The sequence below is a fragment of the Cyphomyrmex costatus genome, unplaced genomic scaffold (genome assembly GCF_001594065.2).
Source record: "Cyphomyrmex costatus isolate MS0001 unplaced genomic scaffold, Ccosl1.0 scaffold76, whole genome shotgun sequence".
Taxonomy (NCBI): Eukaryota; Metazoa; Arthropoda; class Insecta; order Hymenoptera; family Formicidae; genus Cyphomyrmex; species Cyphomyrmex costatus.
The window spans coordinates 1,117,591-1,141,966 of record NW_017280333.1 but is presented as its reverse complement, the minus strand read 5'-3'; the positions used below and the strand labels follow the sequence as shown (position 1 = coordinate 1,141,966).

General features: G+C 30.9%; 1 protein-coding gene across 1 annotated transcript in view; it reads right to left on the bottom strand.

Moving 5' to 3' along the window:
- Positions 1–418: 418 nt before the first annotated feature.
- The window catches only part of LOC108781065 (uncharacterized), a 24,490-nt gene continuing 532 nt past the window's right edge, over positions 419–24,376 (bottom strand). Inside the window, exons 2-7 of the mRNA XM_018548936.1 lie at positions 18,550–18,706; positions 15,050–15,181; positions 14,263–14,374; positions 14,161–14,194; positions 7,610–8,230; positions 419–897 (exon numbers count right to left, since the gene is read on the bottom strand). Of these exons, the coding sequence (XP_018404438.1) occupies positions 419–897; positions 7,610–8,230; positions 14,161–14,194; positions 14,263–14,374; positions 15,050–15,181; positions 18,550–18,706 (1,535 nt within the window). The remainder of the gene's footprint in view (positions 898–7,609; positions 8,231–14,160; positions 14,195–14,262; positions 14,375–15,049; positions 15,182–18,549; positions 18,707–24,376) is intronic.

The window sequence follows — 24,376 nt, the reverse complement described above, 5'->3', positions numbered from 1 at the left end:
TGTTGCAGGAAACTTAATAATGAAATTATTATTAAGGAACAATAAAAATTTAAGCATAAGCATAAACTTTCATAATCTATAATGTTTTGATAGCTTTTAACAAAAATTTTATGCATTTATTTTTACAGATGTATAAACATTTTTTTTATATACAAAAAAACAATTACTTTTTATGTGTTTAATAAAAATATCCTCGAAGTTCCTTTTCCATTCAAATATTTCAAAATATCACTCCACTGTCATCTATAATTTATCCTATATCATTTATCATTTTTACTTAAACTATATTTTAATGCAAAAATCTTCTTAGTATTGTAAGAGGCGTAAAAGTATATTTGAAAAACTTAATAATATACAGAAAATGTAAACGTTAATTATTCGATAATTTCTAATTCATAAAATAATGTTATTATTTTATCTAATTACAAGGACTGGCTGGATGGTTTGTTGTTCCTGATTGCAACATAATAGCTTGTACAGAAAGTGTAGACGATATAGTAGCTGCCGTCACAGCATCTGTACGGTGATGATGATGGTGATGATACAACGCTGATGCGTAATACTGTTGATGATGGGCTAGGTGAGGATGATGGTGATGAAGATAACCGCCCGATATTCTATGATCATTATTATTTTCATTATTACTGTTATTATCATTGTTGACAGAATTATCATCATGACGGTTGTAATGATGATTATTATTGATCGTGGAACATAATGACGAAGTTGGTGAAGAAGATGACGAGTTCTGTACATTACAACCATTAGCCAGAATGTCGTGTACAGTGTGAGAACTCGGCCATTGCAAAGAGTTGTTCATAGTCGTTTGATGTCCACCATTATCATGTACTGCTGGAGGAGACGACGATGACAGTTTACTCCCTGATGATGGTCCAACTAGAAATGCAATAATAGCAAATAAATAGAATGACAGCTTTTTAATTCTCCACCAATAACGGGGAGTCTTTTACGGCATGTCAATTTTTTAATTATATAAATTTAGAAAAACGAATGGATACAGGATTCGGTATTGTCTCCCAAATATTGAGATTATGTAAAAGAATGCCAATATCCATTTGTTCGTTTCATTGCAAGGACGAATAGAAGTCGTACTTGTGCCCTCATAAGAGAACATGCTACATTGCAAAAGTGATATTAAAAAAACTAACATTAGTCAAAATGTCACATTTGAAATAAGTACTGTAGTTTTTTCCGCTGCGTGTATCGTACTTTATAGAGTAATTTTCCTGAAGACACGTACACTTTGATGACACTCACACAATATCGTTTCTATAAAAGGAATTTTATTCACAATCTGTCAAAAACAGTTTTCGATTCAACGAATTTCTCTCTTGATCGATCTTTGTTTCGCTATTTCAATCAATTTTACCTCGTTCAGCTGACTAAGTACCCAAATACAGGACACGAAGGCGCAATCGTATATAATACTTCCCTCATCTCTCTCAAGTTGTCGGCCAGACAACTGAAGTCGTTCTGGTCATGGATTCCCTTTCGTGCTTCTTTCCTCTAACTGCTGTCACAAGAATTTGAACAGTACATCACGAATCTTATTAAATCCATAAGATCTTTCAAATCTTCCACTTATATCTTAAACTTATGTCTCTTGTATCTTCGGAAAAGAAAATGATTTCGTTTAACCATTTAAGAAAAAGGCTTCCTAATCCTCGCCTCAGCATTCACCCAAAACTCCACGGAAAAACCACGTATCATAAACAATTGGACGAGACAATCTTCTGAGATCGTTGAAACTTTCCGTTTTTTCTCAATTCATTTTTCTTCTTTGTTTTTCTCTCTTAAATAAAATATTATTTAGTCTTGCTTCGTTTTTCGTTCCAACAAAATGAAGATTTTTCCTATATAAATCGAAGAGATTCTTTCTTGTTAACACTTCACCCGTGCGTTATCTTTTTAAGTTTGTTATATTTCTTTATTTGAACGTCGCGCGATTTATGTTCATGTTTGTGTTCCGGCGAGCGATGAACGGAACTTTCTTGATGAAAGACTCAGCGAAGCGAACGAAGAGAGTTTAATATGTTTCCATAACAGAATTGATTTTAAAGATGAATTAATGATAATGGCGACATTTGACTTAGTTAGCAATAATTTTCTTTTTTTTAATAATACGACATAATAGTAAAGCATGTTTGGTTGATTTAAGTTTAATAAATAAAAATACATACTTTCTTCTCAGTAAGTCCGATGTACGGCAGCTGTGACGAAGACCACGTTAGATACAATTTTGCAAATGTGCAACATAATAAATTCTTTCTAAGGAAATCGTCATGTTATATTTCGCGTTGAGATTACCCTGTTAAACGTAGAAATGCAATTTCGCAGGTTTAACTTGCCGATTTCGGTAATATTTGTCGCGAATAATTAGTAAATGTAACATCCGTTTGATCAGCAACTAATGAGTGAATATCGTTTTTCAAGAGAACACATAATACATATCTTATGATACTATAATAATTGTAGTTATCTATGATTGCATTTCAAGGTTGTGAAAAGGACTTTATTGCGTAGTTTACAGAATTGTCTATGTACGTATATATGTAAATTCACACCGAAATATTTAATGAAATTAACTCTAACTGAATCTAGAATTTCTTTTACTTAAAATTGATAAAATAAAATTTATTTATCTAATAAAAGAAATTTTTTATACGATTTACAATATATTTATATATATGTTATTTATTGTTGAAATTTTACTTATAAGCATTTTACATTAAAAACAAAATCTTTTATAAATAAAATTAACATTTTCTGTTATTAAAGTAATTAAATGTTATAAGATAAATAGGGTAAAATAAAAAAATGTAAAAGGGACTAAATTAGTACTGTATAATTATATATGTATATATATTAGTATATGAAGTAAATTTAAAAACTATGTAGCTAATGTCACAAATTTACCGTTGTATCTATAGAAAGTCTCATTATTGATCACAATAATAAGAACCATATTTGCAATTTAATTTTATCCTATTATAACAAAATTAATGATTTTTGTTATCAAATAATGATTTGATATTATAGCAGTGAATACAGACCGTGTAAGAGCATTCGAAGAAATGAAATATTTATTTATAACAGTTTACGTTGACCAACAATGTTTCTCTTTTAAGCTTTAAAAGAATTCATAACGTTTTTAACATTAAAAATATACAAGCAATAAATTCTTTAAGATAACTTAGATTCTGGTAGCAAACGTTTATTTTTTGTTTCCTTACATTCAGTAAGCGTGACAATATTCAATAACAAAGGGATATGTGTGTATCACCTTTAGAATCAATTTAATATCTTTTTGAGATATCATTGAACACAATGACATAAGGAAAATACACTTTCTTTATATGTGCTTTTGATTGCACAAGGATTTATTGTTGGAAGAAAATTTATCGTGAAGAAAGTGACGATGTTGAGACAAGGAGCCATCCTCTCTCATTACATTTTTACATGTCCTATGCCATGGAATTTTTCAAAGAAAAAGAAATGTATTCTTCGTTAATTCTTTTTTTATATATATTATTTTTTATATATTATATATATATTATTATAGTGAAAAAATGATAGACAAGCAGATATGAAAACAATAGATTTATCACAATAGTCTAAATTTTTTTGTTACAAACGTACATCCCCATTCAACATTTCTAAGTTTTAGATAGCTACGATCTTTCTTCGTACTCTCTTAGTAGAGATTCGAAAATTTTAGTCGGTTAGTCTGTCATTTAGTCTTGTGAACGATGGAATACATAATCTCTCGGACTCTGTGGGTATAATAAATCTCAATTAACTTCACTTTATAATTCAGTTACTCGAATACGAAACACGGAGACGCAGGTAACAACAGATAGTAAAATCTTAAAATTATATGAATTCTGTACTCAACTTGAACCGGAGCATATCTTTTTAAACTCTATAACTTTTATTTGAAACACTTCTCAAATGTGCATTGTTCTCGAGGTATTCTGTGTCTAAGTGGCCAAACATATTCTAACCCAAGTTGGGTACAGGATTTATAGAATCAAGATTTGACTTATCGGTTGGAAACGTCAATTTTTTTATATCATTTTTGCAATGTAGCACATTTTTTCATTTTATTTACTACGCTGCTTTAAATAAAGCTGGAAATACAAGGAACAGAGAATAAGAAATTTCAACCTGTCAGAAAGCCGTTCAAGTATATATGGTTTCTGATAGGTTGAAATTTCTTATTCTCTATTTCTATTGGTTGTACCTCTCATTGTGTTTCTGGATTAATGACATACAATTCTTGTGTAATCAAGTGTAAACAGAGAGAGATCGTATTGATAAACAAACTGTAACAGTCCAGAATCTGTATATCTATATTAGTGACCTTTATACATGCTGAAGTGACCATCTCTATCTGGTGGAGGGGCGACCGACTATGCGAGAATGACAGTCATGTGTGTTGAGTATATCTATCTCACTTTAGTAATAATACTAGGGATGCGTTCCATTTCCGCTCACAACGCTTGCGAGTTATTTGTGTCCTTGTTTAACATTTAATAAACAACAAGGATGAAATGATTCCATGAGCGTTGCGAGCGTCAAGTGGAACGCACCTTAAAATGAGGCAAAGATACCCAACACTAAGGAGTCTCTAGTGAGGGATGAGACAACGCATTGGATGTGTCGCCATTCGAGGAAGAAGAAGATTAGAAGGTGCGTCACCATAATTCAAGTTATATAGTTATTTAACACTTAATAACTCGATTCATAAGGCCAATCGCGTTTTTCTACCAGAAAACTTTCTTTCGTTTTGAATGAAAACGCATCGAATGAATACATTTTTATTAAGATTTTAGGGGAGAATTCTAATTACCTACAAAATAATTTGGCAAGCACTTTTTGTTCAAAGCATGAAAATATCCTGGAATGCGCGACCAATCCGCAGTTTGCACACACGTTGCCTCATTCCTTGCTAAAAGATCCTTATTCAACACTAGATTTCTATATGTATATGAGAGAAGCGACACTCAACTTCCACTACCACCTCTATATTCAGTGTTGGGTTATTTGTGGGAAGATAAGGCAAAATTTACGTATCAATATTTAATCAAAAAGAGCTGTTATACGATATAGAACTCGTGACGAACTACACGCCGTGTCGCAGTGGTTGCGGTGGTGGGTTCGAGGCGTAGTAATACAAAAGAACACGCAAAAGTTACATGATATACGGCGCGCAGTATCGCAACTAAGAAAAAGGAGTCTCTCAAGGCCATCACACGTACGAAAATTTTAGTAGTAATCGTAAGGTCTTAAGCAAATCGACCAATCACAATCAAGATTACGATCTCACATTTTAATATGCTAAACTGTGATTGGCCGATTTGCTTAAAACCTTACGATTACTACTAAAATTTTTGTACGTGTGATGGCCTTCACTGTCTATTAACATGTTAAAAATAATATATGGCACATGTAACACGCGGAACTTGAGAGTATTTTTGCCATCGCCGTTTGAATTCGGCGTTAAAAATTGTAGCTCCCATATATCAGTGGATGTATGTATATACACTTGCCACACCCATAACAATTAAGGCATTTTAATGCTAAATTTCTTCTTTCCAAAGATCATATAAAATACAAAAGATTAAAAAAGACCGATATCCAGCAGTGGATAGAAGTGGACTGATATGGATAGATATAGATAGATAGATTCACAATTACGACTGGTTAAATTCTTACAGATTGAGACTTAAAGCTTAAGTAATGGCTTATTAAAACGTGTAATGTATGTAGAGTGCAGAAAATGCAGAATAGTTTGATAAGACATCGCTAGCGCCTTTTGTGCTAAAACCTATACGTAAAGCTAAATCTATAAAGCACGCAGGACGCAGCTAGGTCACAAGTAAAACGAGGTCGCAAGTAAAACGTATTTCAAATTATAATTTAGGTCGCAGATTACAATATGTAGGATATAGGATTATCGCGCAGAATGCAGGATGCGACAATTGAAATTTACCCAACTTTCTGCGTTCTGTATTTTGTGTCCTGCAACCAATTGTAATTAACATACGTTAAGTTAATTTCTAATCTTGCAACTTGCGACTTTCGTTCTGTGTGCTATGGTTAGACTTAATAATACACCGTCCATACTCCGCATCCAGGGCGACAATGATGATGACGTATCTTTAATAGCATATTGTAGATCATAAGTTTTAGGTTTGGATCTTGCGTCGTGATATCTTGATCGTTTGTAAAATACTTAGAGAAAAAATAAAAACACTTATTATATATTTTTGATGAAAAATATCGATTGAGCATACATAAAACTTAATTGTTTTACCCTTTATTGTGATTCGATAATGTTATTTCCCGGCAACTTGTTGGTTCGCGTAAAGCCGTAATCACACTACAGACTCCCGACTCAGAGTCGATCGAATAGAATGATTTCTATTCTCGAATCGACAGTCCGAATCGGCTGCTGCTTTGCTGTACATTGGTTGAATGATAAGTCAGGAGTCCAAGTCAGTAGTCGAGTCAGAATCGGGAATCTGTAATGTGATTACAGTTTAAGGTACATATATGCACGGCTGGTCTTGCGCTATACGACATATTGCTGCGTTTGTCTTAGCGCTAAAATATTAGGTCTGTTCTTTTTAGCTTCGTTAAAGTGTTATTGACAAAGTTTGTGAAAATAAATTTTTTAGGGATTTTTATTTTCTTATTAAATATATTTTTAAAGGATATTTATTTACTATTTATACTTTGCATGAGCATTTACTATTTCAAGCACGTAGTAAAAGTGTTTTCGCAGCTGAGACTACGCTCCTTAATCCTTAAATATCTATCTGAAGAAACTCAAACAAAATAATTCATTTACAATATTAATTAAGGAATTCTTATAATTCTTGAAATGATCAAGATTCCTTAATAAATTACATATGCTAAAATATAATAATATAATTGCAACTGATCCGTATAAAGTATAATATTTTACAAAACGTTTTGTAAATATTTTGCATTAAAATAATTTATATTATATTTGGTATTTTTATTATGTAGTTTATAAAATATTTTTTGTATATTTCAAATATGCAAAAAATATTTTATTTATTTGAAATAAATGAATAAATAGCAAATTTTGCAGTAAAGTATATATTATGAAAAATTCTCTTCATGCAGATTTTGTCTTTTTTAAAATTTGATTTTAAATTTTAATCACAAAATGTACAAATGTATAATGTTAGAAAAATAAATGGCGAAATACTTTGATATTTTCATAAAAGAAAATTAATTTTAACTTGTAAAAATGTCCTAAATATAATGTTCTTAAATAACGTTGTAATAGTGATACTTTGCACATGTGAATATAATTAACTTTTAATATTATTTTCAAAATATAAAATTTATTTGCTTTCAAACTTTTTATTACGATATGTAATGAAGTGATACATTAAATTATTTTATACGAATAGCACATTTGGACTAAATTATTCGTAATGTTTATCAATTGATAAGAAAGAAATTAATATAAAAACGAGTAGAAAAGCCTTTCGTTTCTATATATTTAATTTCTATATTTAAATTATCAAAAGTTACATAAAGTACTAACCTTGATGATGTGGAATGGAAGGCGGCGCTGTCGGATGATAAGGTGTCGGTGGATACGGCACTGGACAAAGAGCTGCACCAGCCGCTGCTGCAGCTGCATAAAAATGGTGATGATGATGATGATGATGGTGAGCTGAATGATGTGAATGATGATGCATAGTTGTCGTTGTGCCAACTTTATTTCTTAATATTCTTGATATACTGGATACTGATGGGACGTTATATTTGTCGCAAACACCATCAGACAACAATCGATCTCTGATCTCCCATGCAAAAATCCCTGGATCTTTTAATTTCAATTGCTTTATGTATTGCACAACTTTTGGTGTAGTCACACGTGGCTTGCTGCCACCAATTGCACCTGGTAGAATACTACCTGTTTCGTGATAGCGTGCCAATATTTTACTGACACATCCGTGACTAACACGTAATTGTCGCGAGATATCACACGGTCTAATACCCAATTGTGCTAGTTCAACTATTCTCAATCTGACTGCATTGGGAAGTGGTCTTCCATTAACAAATACACCGCCTAATTGATTTACTTCTCCATATTGTTGTTGATGTTGTTGCTGTTGATGTAATTGTTGCGATTGTTCTCCAATTTCGGTGTTGGTGTTTTCTGAAACATAATTAATATTTTATTACACAGATTATAAATTATTAGTAAGCACAAATACAATAATAATAAAGACCTCATTTTAAAGGATTTAAATTTAATTATTAACATCTTATTTTTAACTTGAACTTTAAAGAGTTTAAAGTATAAGATAGATCATTTTAATCAATGAAGACCTATTATTCTATTAGGTTTTGTTTTACAAAAAATATTATAGATAATTTAAACAAAAGTTAGACAATATGAGAAGAGGCAATGATCGAACATTGTTTCGAATTATTAGTTAGAATTTCCAAAATTACAATAAGGTTAATTCAAACAGAAGTTTTTTTATTAAATTTTTATTTTTTTTAAACCAAGAGGAATCAGTTTGAAACTCTAAACTTCATTTGTGGATAAGTATTGACAGTATTGTATATGTATATACAGGATGTGTACTAAGTACATGGATGTATACTAACTAAATGATATTGAGAGAGGGGTAATTCATATACATTCATGTAAATTCAAGACGAAAAAATTATTATATAACTATATGTTCGAAACAGGTTAGTTTCACAGATACAGGGTGTTAAAGTTAAAGGAAAAATTTTATTTCTTTCTAAAAGTTTTAAAAATTACTCAAATTATTAATTTATAAGAAATGTTGTATGTGTAATAGTTTCATCAAAGTAACTTGAATGATTTTTAAAATTTTTGAAGAAAAGTTTTGGCACAATTTACAACGTATGTAAGAAATCAAAATATTTTTATCTTATATATTTAGTTGTTATTAATTCTCAATAATTCACTCGCGCATGCATATGTACACACTGATTATTGTCTTTATGCCTGTAGCAAAGTTCCTTATTTTTCTTATTCGGCCTAAACTACCTCACAAAGCCTTCATCCTATACATGAACCCAATTATTTCCAATATAACAATACACGCAAATGAAACCTTACATATGCAGTTATGTTCTACATTGATTTTAATCCGCACGCGGAACTACTCTCCCACATGTATCTTTACATTAATTATTTTTATTCCCATCATATTTTGTTTCGAAATTCCTTTTAATTCCTTTCTTTATATATGTATTCAAATTATTTATTATTATTCCTATATTATTTATTATTGCTATATTATTATCTTGTGGAAAAATTTTGCTAAAATTTCGCACAAATTTTTATGAAACTGACATTTCATTGAAAATGCTGAATTTTATTGTTACGCTACAATTTCATTGAAAGTGAATTTTCAGAAGAAATATTGAAAAATATTGGAAGTTAAATTGAAATTCCTTCGTCAGTTTGTTCGAAAATTCCTCTAAAATTTGCTGAAATCTCTGAAATTTGTCTAAAATTTATATACATATCGTTTCCCTTATTTAAAACGTCGCACTTTGCTTGAAATGAGAAAAATGATATCGTGAAGAATTAATGTTATAATGAAAAATATAATCTATGTAATTAACGTAATTAATGTAATTTTGTGGTGCAATATTATTTAGAAGCATACGAGGATAAATGAATAAGTACTCGTGTTTGAAGACAGACGATGTTACTGATGCAAGTTGGAATTATCATTGTGTACCATCTTTCAAACGACGCAGACAAAATTTCAGAGTGATTCATACGATAATTTCGATTTAACAGCAATTTGTAGTAGCGTGTTTGACGTTTTTCGATAGAACGAGAAAAGAGCAATATCGATCCGTAATTTGCTTTTTATTTTTGTATGAAAAAATGGCTGCGTTCAGCAGAAAAAGCAGCTTTGCAACTGTTGTAAAATTTTTGAATATGATTGACTTATACATTTAGATCTAATGAGGAAGTAAAAGCAAGACCAATCATATTAAAGAATTTTGCAACAGTTGCAAAGCTGCTTTCTCTACTGAACGCAGCCAATATGCAAAGAAATAAAAAACAAGTTGGAAGTCTATGGAAACTCTTCATCATCTATGACAACCGTCAGATATTAGTTCAACGAATTCAAACGTGATCGTTCATCTGTTTTTGATGAAGAGCGTCCCCAGGCTGCCCGGCAAACATGGAAACCGAGGAAATCGTTGAAAAGTTCCACGATGTAATTCTCGCTGATCGCAGAACGAAAGTGCATGAAGCAGCAGAGACCGTAGACGTGTCGTACGGAATGACGTACAATATTTTGCATTGATAATTTGAAAATGAAAAAGCCGTCGGCTCGACGGACACCGCGATTGCTCACGGTGAGCAACAAGCGGATGCAGCTATCAATTTCAAAACAGTATTCGCGGAGCTGTTTAAGCGCAATCCGTAGGAATTTTTGCTCAACGAATTATAATCGTTGATGAAACGTAGATTCATTAACTACGCACAGGCGTGATCTTCATCGACTATTTCGAAAAGGGAAAAATTATCTCACGGCAGTACTACATATGCTGATCTATTGGGTCGATTCGATGTTGAACTGAAAAAACAATGGCCTCTTTTGACAAAAAAGATATTGTTCCATCACGACAATGCACTGGCTCACTCCCCCGCAGTTACCACAGTTAAATTAGTCAAATTGTTCTATGAATTCCTGCTGTATCCACCATATTCTTCGGATTTAACCCCCTTTTTCCTATTTTCAAACTTAAAAAAAAAATGGCTCGGTGGAAAAAGATTCACGTCGAATGAGGAGGTCATCGCCGAAACAGAGGCCTATTTTGCAAAGTTCGACAAATCATATTTCTATAGGAGTGGTTAAACAAATAGTAAGGGCATTGGGAAATATCCTTCTAAAAGAAGATTTTACGTTAAAAAATTAAAAAAAAATTTTATGAAAATCGCATCTTCATTACTAACACCAGTACTTATTTGCTCTTATAGTTAGGCGGGTTTTAATTCACTTTGTGTTAGTGCGTATATGTATACGCTGTATGTATGTGCATGTAATGGGAGGGGGAAGTGCAACGCAGACGCTGCGGGTCCGAGGGAGGGGGAAGCGTCGACGGGGTCCGTGGTAAAGGGGGAGGAGAGTTTATTCCTTCTCTCTTCATTCTTTTTCCAACCCGTTGTCCTCTCTTTCTCTCCCACCCGTTGTAGAATACAGTTCTCTCTCTGTCCCACCCGTTGCAATCCTATATTTACCATATTATTCGCGCATTCTTTTTTTCCCGTTGCGCTCTCTCTCCAACTCCCGCGTTCTCTTTTCTTCTCGCACGCGATTTAATTAAATATAGATATGGTATCTCTATTTTATAAATTCTTAATAATATAACATCTAGTAACTAATTATAATAGTATTTTTAGTAATGTAATACAAAATGGCCAAGCGCGCTTGCTTATCGACTAATTCAATATTGCGAAGATATGAAAAAGGAATGGTGAAGAGATTAAGGATAAAAAATAATTTAGGAAAAAGAAATAAATTTTTTAATATATACATTTATCATGTAATGCAGCATGTATAATATATAATCCAAACCATAGACTATTAGTTCACATTCCATAATAGAATTTTTATCATAAATTTTATACAAAATATTTGTAGCATCGCTTTTATTAGTAATACATTAAACAAATTATTTTATTAGTAAAATAAATTTATTAGTATTAAATTTATAATAAATTTTATCTTAATATGACACAAAATGTTTGAATTTCTTACTAACACCGTGCGTATATTGACTCAATTCATAGAATACATGCTCGACACATTGCCCCAGCTTAAAGAAGAGCACAGTTGGTTTCATGTACAAGCATGTACCATATAATGATAATTTTAAAGTAAAATTATTATTTGAAATATATTGCGTACATGTGCTGCATTACATGATAGATAAGTATATATTATATTAAAAAATATATTCCTTTTTCTAAATTATTTTGTCTCTTCACCATTCCTTAAATATATCTTCGTAGTATTGAATTAGTCGATAAGCAAGCGAGCTTGGCCATTTCGTATTACATAACTAAAAATACTATTATAATTAGTTGCTAGATTATATTATTAAAAATTCATAAAGTAGATATCATATCTATTTAATTAAATCGCGTGCGAGAAGAAAAGTTAGCACGGGAGTTTTAGTTGGAGAGAGAGCGCAACGAGAAAAAAAGAAAGTGCGAATAATATGGTAAGTATAGGACCGCAACGAGTAGGACAGAGAGAGAAGTGCACCCTACAACGGGTGGAAGAAAGAGAGGATAACGGGTTGGAAAGAAAACGCGAATGGTGGGAGAGAGAAGGAATAAACTCCCTTTCCCCTCTACCAGGGACCCCGTTGACGCGCTTCCCTCTCCCTCGGACCCGCAGCGTCTGCGTTGCACTTCCCCCTCCCTAACCCCCTCACACACATACCGCGTATACATATACGCATTAACACAAAGTAAATTAGAACCCGCCTAGTTACGCTACTGCATTTGATCTCTCTCTCTCTCTCTCTCTCTCTCTAATTTGAAATTAATTTCATAAATAAATTATTGAAGCAGCATAACTGACAGTATTTCATATCGATATAAAAAAAATAAGAACTTTATTCACTTTATTTCAATTTACCAATTTTTCCATAAATGTATTATTGTAATATGGTATATGGCGTTATTATAATAATTTTCGATTTCTACAGACAGAAAAAAAAAAAGAAAATGTAAAATTAAAACAATTCGAGAGCGGTTGCAAAACCCTTAAAAATTTCAACCCTTCTTTTGTACTATTATATATATCCACATCACATATATAATTTACATAAATACATGTATTCATTCATATATGTACGAGGTCTGAATATGTAAATTATTAGATTTTTTCTCACAAGCAATGATAAATGGCCAAGATCAAAGGCTCCGACACGTGCAGTCATTTTACACGCGTGTAACACACATATCTAGCGAAGAAGAGACAACTACACGTATACTGTAGTATTGGTGACGATGTACGTAAGTATAAATATATGTGCGAGACAGCGAGCTGTTCTAGCTAACTGGTACGAGGGTGAAGACATTTCAGCTCTTTCCCAAAGCAGAGAAAAAACGTCGTGTGTTTCTAATTCTATAATTCTATATTTGTATAATACAATATTAATTTTACTATTGTAAGCGCTTTCGAAAATTTTCATTTTATATAATGAAGCTCATATCTGGGAAAAGTTTTCCATTGTAATTGTAAAATGATTAAATATAATTATTATATACATATAATATGTCGTATAAATAATTAAATATAACTAATAAGAAAAATAAAAGTTGTAATATTAATTAATGTAATTTTATTGCTAAAATAAGTATTATTAGCATCATATCTCAAAATATGCACGGCAAAATTAATAGGATTAGTAAAATGTTTCCCCATAAATACAGAAATTAATTTCATGGTGATCCCCAGTGGTAACCCATTAATTTTTATCCCATTTAGTGACCTCTCTACAATAGTACAGAAACTGCTACTTTGATAATCCACAAACCCTGAGTGTTAATGTATTTATAACTCTGACTATATCTAGTTGACAAGTGTCATTCTAACAATGGCTATGCTAGCTTTAAGCATTTTTGTAACAGAGCTTTTTGTCCCTCCTAGTACAGAGTATATTCCATCTGACTCTGTGGTGTCTTATAAGATTCAAAGGTCTTAATAGTCTATTCTATTACACAAGAAGACATTACTTGTAATGCCAATATCCATTCCCTGGGTTTATATTGTCCTCTTAATTTCTCCCGAAAACTTAGAATATGAATGAGCATTAAATGCATGAGAGATCATCTATTATCTCAGTATAATTCCCATTTTACCAACTTAAGGCAATCCAAACAGAAAAAATTGTCCTTGTTGAAGATAATGTTTAGGCTTGATGCTTTTGGAATGCTTTGAATACATTATAATCTCTCCAGCTTTTCCTTTTAGCGATGGATATCGTTTTATTATAACAACACTAAGCATTCCTAAAAGCTTCCTAGTTACTATTGATTCCATATTAAAAATTCTTTTTGACCTGTGCTTCGATCTTGTTGCTTCATCAAGGAAACCTTATAGTCACAAGATGTTTCAGTTTTTCAGAGCTTCATACGCTTCTTTTATCGCATCACTTGCAAACTTTGCCGCGACTTCGAGACTCTCCATGGAGTAGAATCTGATTGGAATGGATAGCTTCTAGGTCTCCTATAACCATCTCACTTTGCAACTCTAGGTCTGTCAAGTTAGCATCCCTAAATGCGAATTTTGATAAAATCAGTATTACATTTAATTGTCCACTATTTGTTCACATTTGTACATAAAAAAATTTTTTGTTTACCCTCTAAAAAAATTATAAACAAAAAAATTATAGCACCTCTGTATGTGAATATTCTCCCGAATTATATAGAGGAATCGTTTGTCCACCCGTCATTTTTAGGAATGCCAATTTCACATTCACACACCTCGCAGCTCTTGGATTACGTCCCCATTTCCAATGAGAAATGACAATGGAATCGACGTCGAATCGATGTCAATTCGACATCGAATCGACATCAATTCAATATGTCGATTTTGTTATCATTTCTCATTAGGTTGTGAGTTCTCCATATGAGAGATATATGATATATCGTACTTGCCTATGGTCTGAACCTGAGGGTTCTATGGATACTCTCCAATTCCCCGTGTCAAATCAGCCATACATATGATTATATGTCTTACCTCCTGCCTTCTGTAGTTAACAATAACTGTTCCATCCCTCTTCCAGGTATCAGTAAAGATAGGCGCAAGCACACTCTCGGAAAATTCGAGGATGCGTCGCTTGATTAGTTTCTTAATCTCAGCTACCTCACTGAGACACACGGCGTCCAATTTATTTTCAGAATAGCCCTCTATATTACATGGGCTATCCTAATTATGCCTTTAGTTACCTGAGCATATGACCCTTAATCGTTACAACAACCTTGGATCTCTTATCCAGACGATTGTCCGTCAGTCTACTGGTGCAATACATCGAGTTGACACACTTTTGCTTACCAGCTGCAGCATCTCCTTCTTCCCACCTACTAAAATCGAGACATTTGAGGAAGAGAGAGCTTGCAACCTGTTTTCTCTCCCTATACCGGCGCTTGGTGGAGTTGCTGTAGCGAGGTCGAGTTTTTGATAGATCCGACTTTGCTGTATTTATCTCCTTCTGTCGTTCGTTTCCAAGAAAAGCCCCGCCCTGAAAGACTTGGTTTAAATCATTGTTTTTGTTACTCGACTCTATTTTTGATCCACGAATATCGCGATCTCTCGCAAAGCTACAAATGCCTGAAGCTTAGCTACTTACACCTTCAGGGCTATTCTGTAACTCTTAACGCAAGTTTCGCTATCGTTATAACATTGTTGCGCAATTTTTTTATGGTCCCTCTTAGTTGATCCGTCCACCACCCCTGAATGGATATTATCGTAGATGGCCGTAAGCCCCATTACTCGCCATGGCGCGAAAGCTCGCGGGTCCTGAGGACGCCAAGCGAGCACCGTATGTAGTAAATTTTGACCTCATCAGATTGTTTGAGAAATTTCGTACCTGTGTCAATAAGTCAAAATTAAGCTTCCTGCTCTATCACTGTGAGACATTCAAATGTGCATCTTAAGCGCCCCGCAATCCGCGAAACCCAGCTTTATGGCTACTACAAGGCGGGAACCCGTCCGGGGAAAATTAAAATATAATTACATGAAATAAATTTAAAAACATGATACGTACAGTTATTATCACGAATTTATCGTTATATCTATAAAAATTTATGATTGCCCTGATAGAAATTTTTTCCAGAATTATTTATATCGAATAATGATGAAATATTAATGAACTTCATATTAAAATCTGCATCAATTTCATTTTCATTATTATTAGTATTATTTCATTATAATTTTATTACAATTTGTTAAAATTTCATTAAGATTTTATTGCAGTTTATTAAAATCTCATTATATTTGATTAAGATTTCACCACAATTCGTTAATATTTTATAAATAATATTTAATACAAAATATTATTAAATACACAACAAAATTAAAGGATTATCTGTTCCATCCCGTAAAAATAAGCAATTTTTGAAATAGAAGATCTTCGTCAAAAATAATTATTTCAAGATATTTAAAAAAGTATTTTATAGAATCAAAATCTGACTCTTTTCAGATCGGTACTTTAAAACACAATCTTACTGATATTTCATGGAGTTATATAAACATAAATGAATTAAGATGCATAAAATCTCAATGTTTTTTACGAAATTGCGGGGTTCTATAGTGAAAATTAAAAATTTATACATAAATGTGTTTTACATTATTTAAAAGAGAGAAACTTTATCTTTAATTTGTTAATTTTTAAGCTCTGTAACGATTTGTCTTCACCGAATTATTCAACATTGAAATAAAAAACTTTTATAAACAATGCTAAAAAATGTTTAAGCATTATTTCATTCATTAGAAAAAAATTTTGTAAAAGAAATAAATGACTTAGGAAAGATTTAATTTAACTAAAAAAATTAATGATTCAGTTAAAGATTTCGCTGATAAATTTTTAATAAATAGAGCTTATTTCTAAAATATTTTCTTTAATAAAAATATTAAACTTAAAGGAAAATTAACACATTTGCAATAAATTTTAATTTTTTTGATATTATAAGTATATGACTTTAGTTAAATCTTTCGATGATAAATCTATGAATACGCAAACATAATACTTATCAGTCCTAAACAGAATCATCAGTCCCGTATAATTTGTTCTCGTAAAACTTGTAAGAACTTATATGACTAGTATTCTAATCTTATGTGTATGTATCGTAAGACGTAGGATTATTAGCAAATATTTACGATTTCTCGTAAATCTTATGGTTAGTAATAAGAAACTGTCAATAAAGATATTATATAAAAGTATAAATACTTAAAAGTTCTTATAAGCCATACGAGAATATGTTACGGGCGCTTTACGATTCCGCTTAAAATTTAGGTATTAATTAGCAATATACGAAAAATGGCAAATAATGTATTGCACAAAATATCGCACGAGTATGTGTGATGTTCTTGTATAGAACAAATACAAATTTAAGAAACCTTGAAAAAAAGGTAAGTTAAAAAGTAAACGTCACTACGTGGCTCGAAGTGGGCGTGTTCAAACGCGTGATGAATGTCACTGTCACTCTGGAAACACATGTTTCGCTTACGTAGGTACCACTGAAACGCAACCAATGTTTGTCTACCAACCAACCCGCTAATTATCGGCACCGTCGTCGCTGCCTTTGTCGGCTCCGACACTTTATAGAAATGTGAATCTTTGATTTAATTTCCGCAGACTAAGGAGCATATGTTGTACATTATGTTTCTCTTTATTGAAAAGAAAGAGTTCTAAATTTTTATTTTAAAAATAGTAAATTTATTGTACTAAATTAACAATAAAATCATTAATTTATATTAATAATAAAAACATAAATCAGTTTCTTTAATACTTTGTATGTAATAAATTAGGGTTACATTATATAGGTGTGCGATTTAGTTTTTCAGGATTTCTTTTCCCAAAAACTGATTTTTTTAAACAAGATAATGAACAAATAGCTTAATCAAAATATTTTCCTCCGTTTTATATAAATTTTTCTCATCTTTCTGGCAAAAAGTGGATTCCGCAGCGATAAGAAGATTCTTCTTTGAAGTTGATTCAACTTTTAACAAATTTTCACACAGCTTTAAAATTATGAAAGTGTGTATATATTTTGCAATGTCTGGAGAATACGCAGGGTGCGATAAGACTTCCCATTCCAGCTCTAATAGCATTTGCTTCACTGATAATGCAACCTGAGGTCGAGCATTGTCGCGTGAAAAAGGATCGCTTTACATCGTTTACTGGCAATTACAGATCGTTTTTGATCTAATGCTTGCTTCAATTTGTATATTTGTTGTCGTTGATAATCAACGATGACAGTTTCTTTCGGATTTAACAGTTTATAGTATACAACACCTTCTTGATCCCACCAAATACACATCAATACCTTTGAACCGTGAGAATTTGTTTAGAACTTTTTTTGTTGAAAGGTGGACAAAAGAAAATTATGGATGGACAATCGAATCCCGTATCTAATAATGAAGTAAACGCACTTACGTGTGCAGTGACGAATTGTTTAACTTTAATTTGTTTACAACTTTCTTTTGAAAGATGGACAAAAAAAGAAAATTATGGATGGACAAACGCATAGTGGACAATCGAATTTCGTAAGTAACTCGGAAGAATATTCACAGGGGGTGCTACAATTCTTTATTAATTTATAATTCTTTTTAAGGGTGGACAACAATTTTTTTGTGGACAAATGTGAATAAATGGTGGACAACTGAGAAAGAGAATGCGATGTTAATTTTATCAAAATTCGCATTTGGGGATGCCAACTTCACAGACCTCATTTGACTCTCCTCGCAAGCTATGGAGGCATCCTCCTCCTCCTCAACAGAGTCGTCTTCAATCTTCTCGGCATAATCGTCTTCAACTTCCTCAGGCTGAGTGGACACCCTCTCCTCCTTTTTCTTCTCCACTACTTCAAATTCTGATTTTACGACTTGGTTTATAAACGAGAAAGGTTGCAAAATTTCATGTTGTATAAAATTTTTTATAGAGAGAGAAACTATTTATATGCAGGATTTTAGGATATAACAAATGCAACGATATTGCTCGCACAATCGCGCAAATACTGATTGCATTCGATATTTAAATTTTAGCGTAAAATTAGATTTAACATTTAGCAGAATAAAATCAGCAGAAAACACATTGTATGAGACAATCGAATAATTATAATTTTTGTTTGATAGGAAAATTTTGTCGTAAGTCTAAACTTTGATTGTTGACACTGTATGTTTATGTTTCTTTATGATATCTTTTTTATATATTTATATTAAAAGGACGTACCTATTTTCTTGAGATAATTTAGAGACAATAATCGTAATATTAAGATGTATTTTGTCGACTTGTGATGAATCTTATGCAAATTTAAATATATAAAAGAGAGCTATCATATATATCATTCAGTGATAAACATAGAACAACTAAAGTTCATACTTACGAGTATCTTGCCTTATCGTCTAGAACAAAAAATATAATCGTTCGTCTTGCGTAAAATGTTACTTGTATATAAGCCTTTGTAATCCGAAGCTAAGCTTCAAAGCATTTCATGTCGTAAGTTAATAATATCAAAGAAAAGTAAGTTGATAATAATAAACTGTGTTGTACATTATTATTTTGTGAATATGTAAGTATTTATTATTAATTTTTATCATTTTGTGTGTGTTACCCTATTTAGATATTATTTTTATTTTATTGAAATTGTGTCAAGTTTAATTATAATAAATTATCTATTGTGATTCATTATCTCTTATCATTTTTCATATTATTCTTTAATTTCCTATCTAACTTGTATAAAAAATCATTTTTTGTTGTAAATAAAATATAATTATTAACGATGAATATTTTGTAAACTTTATCAATTATGTTCAGATACTAAAAATTTAATCTTTATACATTTGCTTTACATTTCAAAATATTTATAATATCTAATTTATGCACTTATTTCTCTTTATTTGAGAGAAGCAAAAACACAGAAAATATTATAAAAGAGTCAATGAAAATTAACATTTTATTAGATTTATACTTATTAAATACAAATTTAATAAAAAATTGATATTGAAATTTTTTTCTTATGTTGTATACATATTTATTAGTGTTTATTTGCTTTTTTTCTAAAATATTTCTTTAACGTTATTTTGTTAACAAAGCGAAGTCTCTTTTATAACAAAGTTATTTCACTCATAGAACCAAATGTATTATTAATTTAGCAAACATGTCTTGCTATAATAGCAAATTTGATTCGAACGTATAGTTCAAATAAATTATTTGTTAGTTAATTAAACAAAAATTTATTTGTTCTTATAGCAAAATAATCTATAGTTATATTATATCTTTTAAATAGTCTAAACGAATTTCTTTGCTGTCCACATCTACAGATTTTATTATAATAGCATAAAATCTGTTATGTTAGCAAATCATTTTTCTTGTTGTAATACACATCTGGACATTTCATTAGCGTTCAATTAGTACTATTTGTTTCAGTTAAATAATGAGTGCATTTTCTACGAATATTATTGAAATAGGATAATGGCTCAGTTGACAGAGGACTCTACAAACAACAGTACCAGTTGTTGAACTCTTTTGGCTACTTATTGAGAATCCATACATTTGAGACTAAACTAAAAGATGTATTAAATGACAAAAAGTCTATAACAAAAATACATTTGGATACTGCATAAAAATGTTTTATAAATTTTAATTTTAAATTTCTGTATCATAAATTTATGCACAAATTTGACGCACTTTTCCATTAGCTAAGACAATAGTACAATTAAATTACATTCTAAAAACAAAATATTATTGAATTATTAACGTGAAATGATATCCTTAAAAAATATATAATAAGTGATTGTAAAAGTCATTAATTTTTACCTTCTACTGTAAATGAATTATGTATGTTTTTCTATAGATTTCAGGCTGTTTCACAGTTTTTTCATTAGTTTTCCATGAACATGAAGAAGACATATGTAAAAATGTGGAAAAAATTGTAAATAAACATGAATGTGCAAAAAAGTGAGATATATAATGATTTTTTTTAATATTTTAATCTTCGAAAATTATAAAATTTATGACAGTTTATTGTGATAGAGTTGAAATAGAAAATGAAACACGTACGGAAACTCGAAAGGTGTAATATGAGAGTCAGATGCTTTGTATCATCTTGCCGCCCTCTTAAATTCTACACTCTTAAATAACGAGTTACATTCTCTGATGTTTTGAAAAATGACACATTGGAGGCAACTACATTTTGATCAACATGTTTTGTTTGAAACTTAGCGTACTGTAAGGCCTGTACAAACTTTTACATAACTCGATCGTAACGCTTAGTGCATAACAAAATTAATCAATCAGAATCCTTCCTTTTACGGAAAAGAGGAACTTTAATTAGTTGATTTTCTTATGCACTATGCGTTATGCATTATGCAAAAGTTTGTTCTGTGGCTTTCAGTTTGCATACTTTGTTGAAAGGCATGACAACCGCTGAGTAAACATATTGAGACGTTGAGTACGTTAGAGACCGTTCAGCAGCAATAATAAAACGGTTTAAAACTATGGTGTACTGCTGAACACACCCATTGCCGCTTGTAGTAAACAATTCCTCGCACGCCTAGCAAAATTATGACTACTAGGCAGTCATATCTCGCTGCGTCCTTAAATTTAGACGGATTATTTGGCAATTAATTTCTCGTTAATTATTGCGAAAATTGCAAAATGATGTTAGGACTTTCTAATTCAATTTAGTACATACATAAAAAAAAACGTTGTGTCAATTAGAGGACACCTTATATGCAAATTTAAATTAATTTGCATATAGGGTGTCCAATAATTTTTGTACTTGGTCTTTTCTTTCAGTAAAAAATTCTTTTCTTAAAAAATTGTATATATTAAAAGCTTTAGTAACTTAGGATATTATGTATTATATATAATTTTAATATACGTAAACTATATTTTAGATCTTTTGCAAGAGACTATTACTGTCAGATTTTATTCTTCTTGAAAAACACAAATAAAAAAAATAACATGTCTTTTTATACGTTGTATTTAGAAATTTAAGAGATTTAAGCAGCCTTTTTTAAAGTTAATACTTATATTAACTGTTGTTATAAACAGTTATTGTCAACACAAATAATTATGATTACTTAGATTTTTTCAAAATGTATAATTTTTTGAAAATATCTGTAAACAATTTGCTTTCTAAATAATTTACTTTTTGAAAAATGTAAATATGAAGCATTTCGACTAACTTTTATCGAATCGCATATAAATGTTTACTGAAATGCTCGCAGTTCGAGGTTCGGTTAGAGTTTCGGGTCGATAGTTTGTGGACATATCATTAGGTTTTTTATTTAACAATTTATTTTCGAATTAAACTGCAAATAATTTATATATATATCTTATTAGAGAATGCAGATATTTTTTCTTGGAAAATAATATTTTAAATAAAATATATAATTATAAAAATATAATAAAATAAGAAATTGTGTAACTTTAATTCTAATTAACGTAATTACAGTTTATTAAAGTTAAAATTAACACTTTATAAAATATATATTTAAAATTGTTGAAAAATTCGTATCTTAATTTAAGTATAACAGAACGGCTATCAATACATTTATTTTTAAATATTATTAATTTGTAAAATTGCAAATAATATAAAATTGATCGTTATTTAATTTCTGAAAATGTTTCCTGATAAAATAAATAAAATAAAATGTGATAGTATGTAAATATCCTCTAAATTTATTGAAACTTCTTCTATAAATTAACAAAATTAGAACATGTGCCTATATGATTGTATATCTATTCATGATGACTTTAGAATGTTCGAATGTTTTATCTCTTTTACGTTTCAAATATATCGCATTACATATCAGGGTCTTGAACTGTACTAACCAGCAGCAGTTATAAATGTATTGGTGTCATTGACTTCGGATATTATTAACATTATTCAGACAGAAACTGAAATAGATAATAGCAGTATTTTCAAATGCACTTAATTTTTTTGTTAGTATTTCTCAGTTATATACTACTAATGCCCATTCCACCAATGCAGATTAACTTTAATCTCGGTTCAATTTGCTCTTCATCTTTTTCTAATTCTAAAAATTAGAAAAAGATGAACAGTAAGTTAAACCGAGATTAAAGTTAATCTGCATTGGTGGAAACAGGCATAAGTTGTTTTTAATTTATTCCTTTTGTGCTATTCTATAATTGCTTATGTTAATTGTTATTAATTACTGCATATTCTAATCCGCATTATTACAATTAACATTTTACTAATTTAATTTTATTATAATCAAACGTCTGACAAAGAATTTCAGCAATAAGTATCAAATATGATCCAGTATTTTAATATAATACTGGATAAACTCTATATCTTACATTAATAAACATATTTTCTGTTACTGCAAAAATGCATATTTACTCGAATTTTGTATAATTTCAGTTATTTCTAATTGTTACGCTTAATTATTATTGTTATGATATCCTTTCCGCTATATGTTATCACAAAATTTTCTATTATACTGCCTGTTAAATATAATATAATACAATATATAGGGTGTCCGGAATTTAAAAGTCAAAACTTCGACAGCATGACTCGATAAACTAATTAAAAGGTTCTGTAAAGATATGTTCGTTTTAACTTCGTTGGAGAAAATCGCAAAAAAAAACAAAATGTGTGTGTTGTCTGTAGTTGCTTTGTTCTTGCACTACCTTTAAAGTATTATCGTCGCTAAAATCGTACACAAAAACAACAATAATAATAATTCCGTTTTCACGTGAAAACAATTTTTGTTTGTTTCTGCCTTTTTTCTATAAATTTATCAGTACTTCTGTAAACTTGTCAAAAAGTATCGTTTGAATTATTCCTGTCACAATATGTCGCGTACACATTCTAACGTTGAATACGCTAACATGGTTTCTGCGACGGTAATGCTACAGAGGCGGTGCGAGAGTACGCTCGCCGATTTCCAAACAGAAGAGTGCCAGATCGGCAAGTTATTACACAGCTTTTAATGTGCTGCAAGAGATCGGCTCAGTTTCAATTCATCAAGATCCGTTACGAGCAAATATGCAGGTAGAAAATCGTGTCCTGTGCCATTTTGATAACAATCCTGCACTGAGATCAGCGTTCGGAGAACATTAAATGTATTACGATTGCACACAGAATCTACTAAACTTTAAGATGATAATTGTCATCCGTATCATATTCAAAAAGTGCAGAATTTATTATCTCAGTTAGGAAAAATATGTAGTTCCAGCATGAATTTACTACTAACGTTCGGCTCGGAGAATTTGGGACGATTCTATAGTGAAACCATTTTTTTACCCGACAGATTAAATACATCCAGATATACAAATTTTTTAGAGACTGACTTCTTTGATTATTTAATAGACATTCACCGGCAACAACGAATTGATATGTGGTTTCAACTCGATGGGTGTCCACAGATCATTATGGCAGAACTACTCAAACTTGGCTAGATATTTTGATGAATTGAACGTGAAGGAGTAAGTACCATCCCCCGATCATTTGATCTGACATCACTAAACTTTGTGTGGGGAGCTTAGTAAACTACCTGAATCTCTCTCTCTCTCTCTCTCT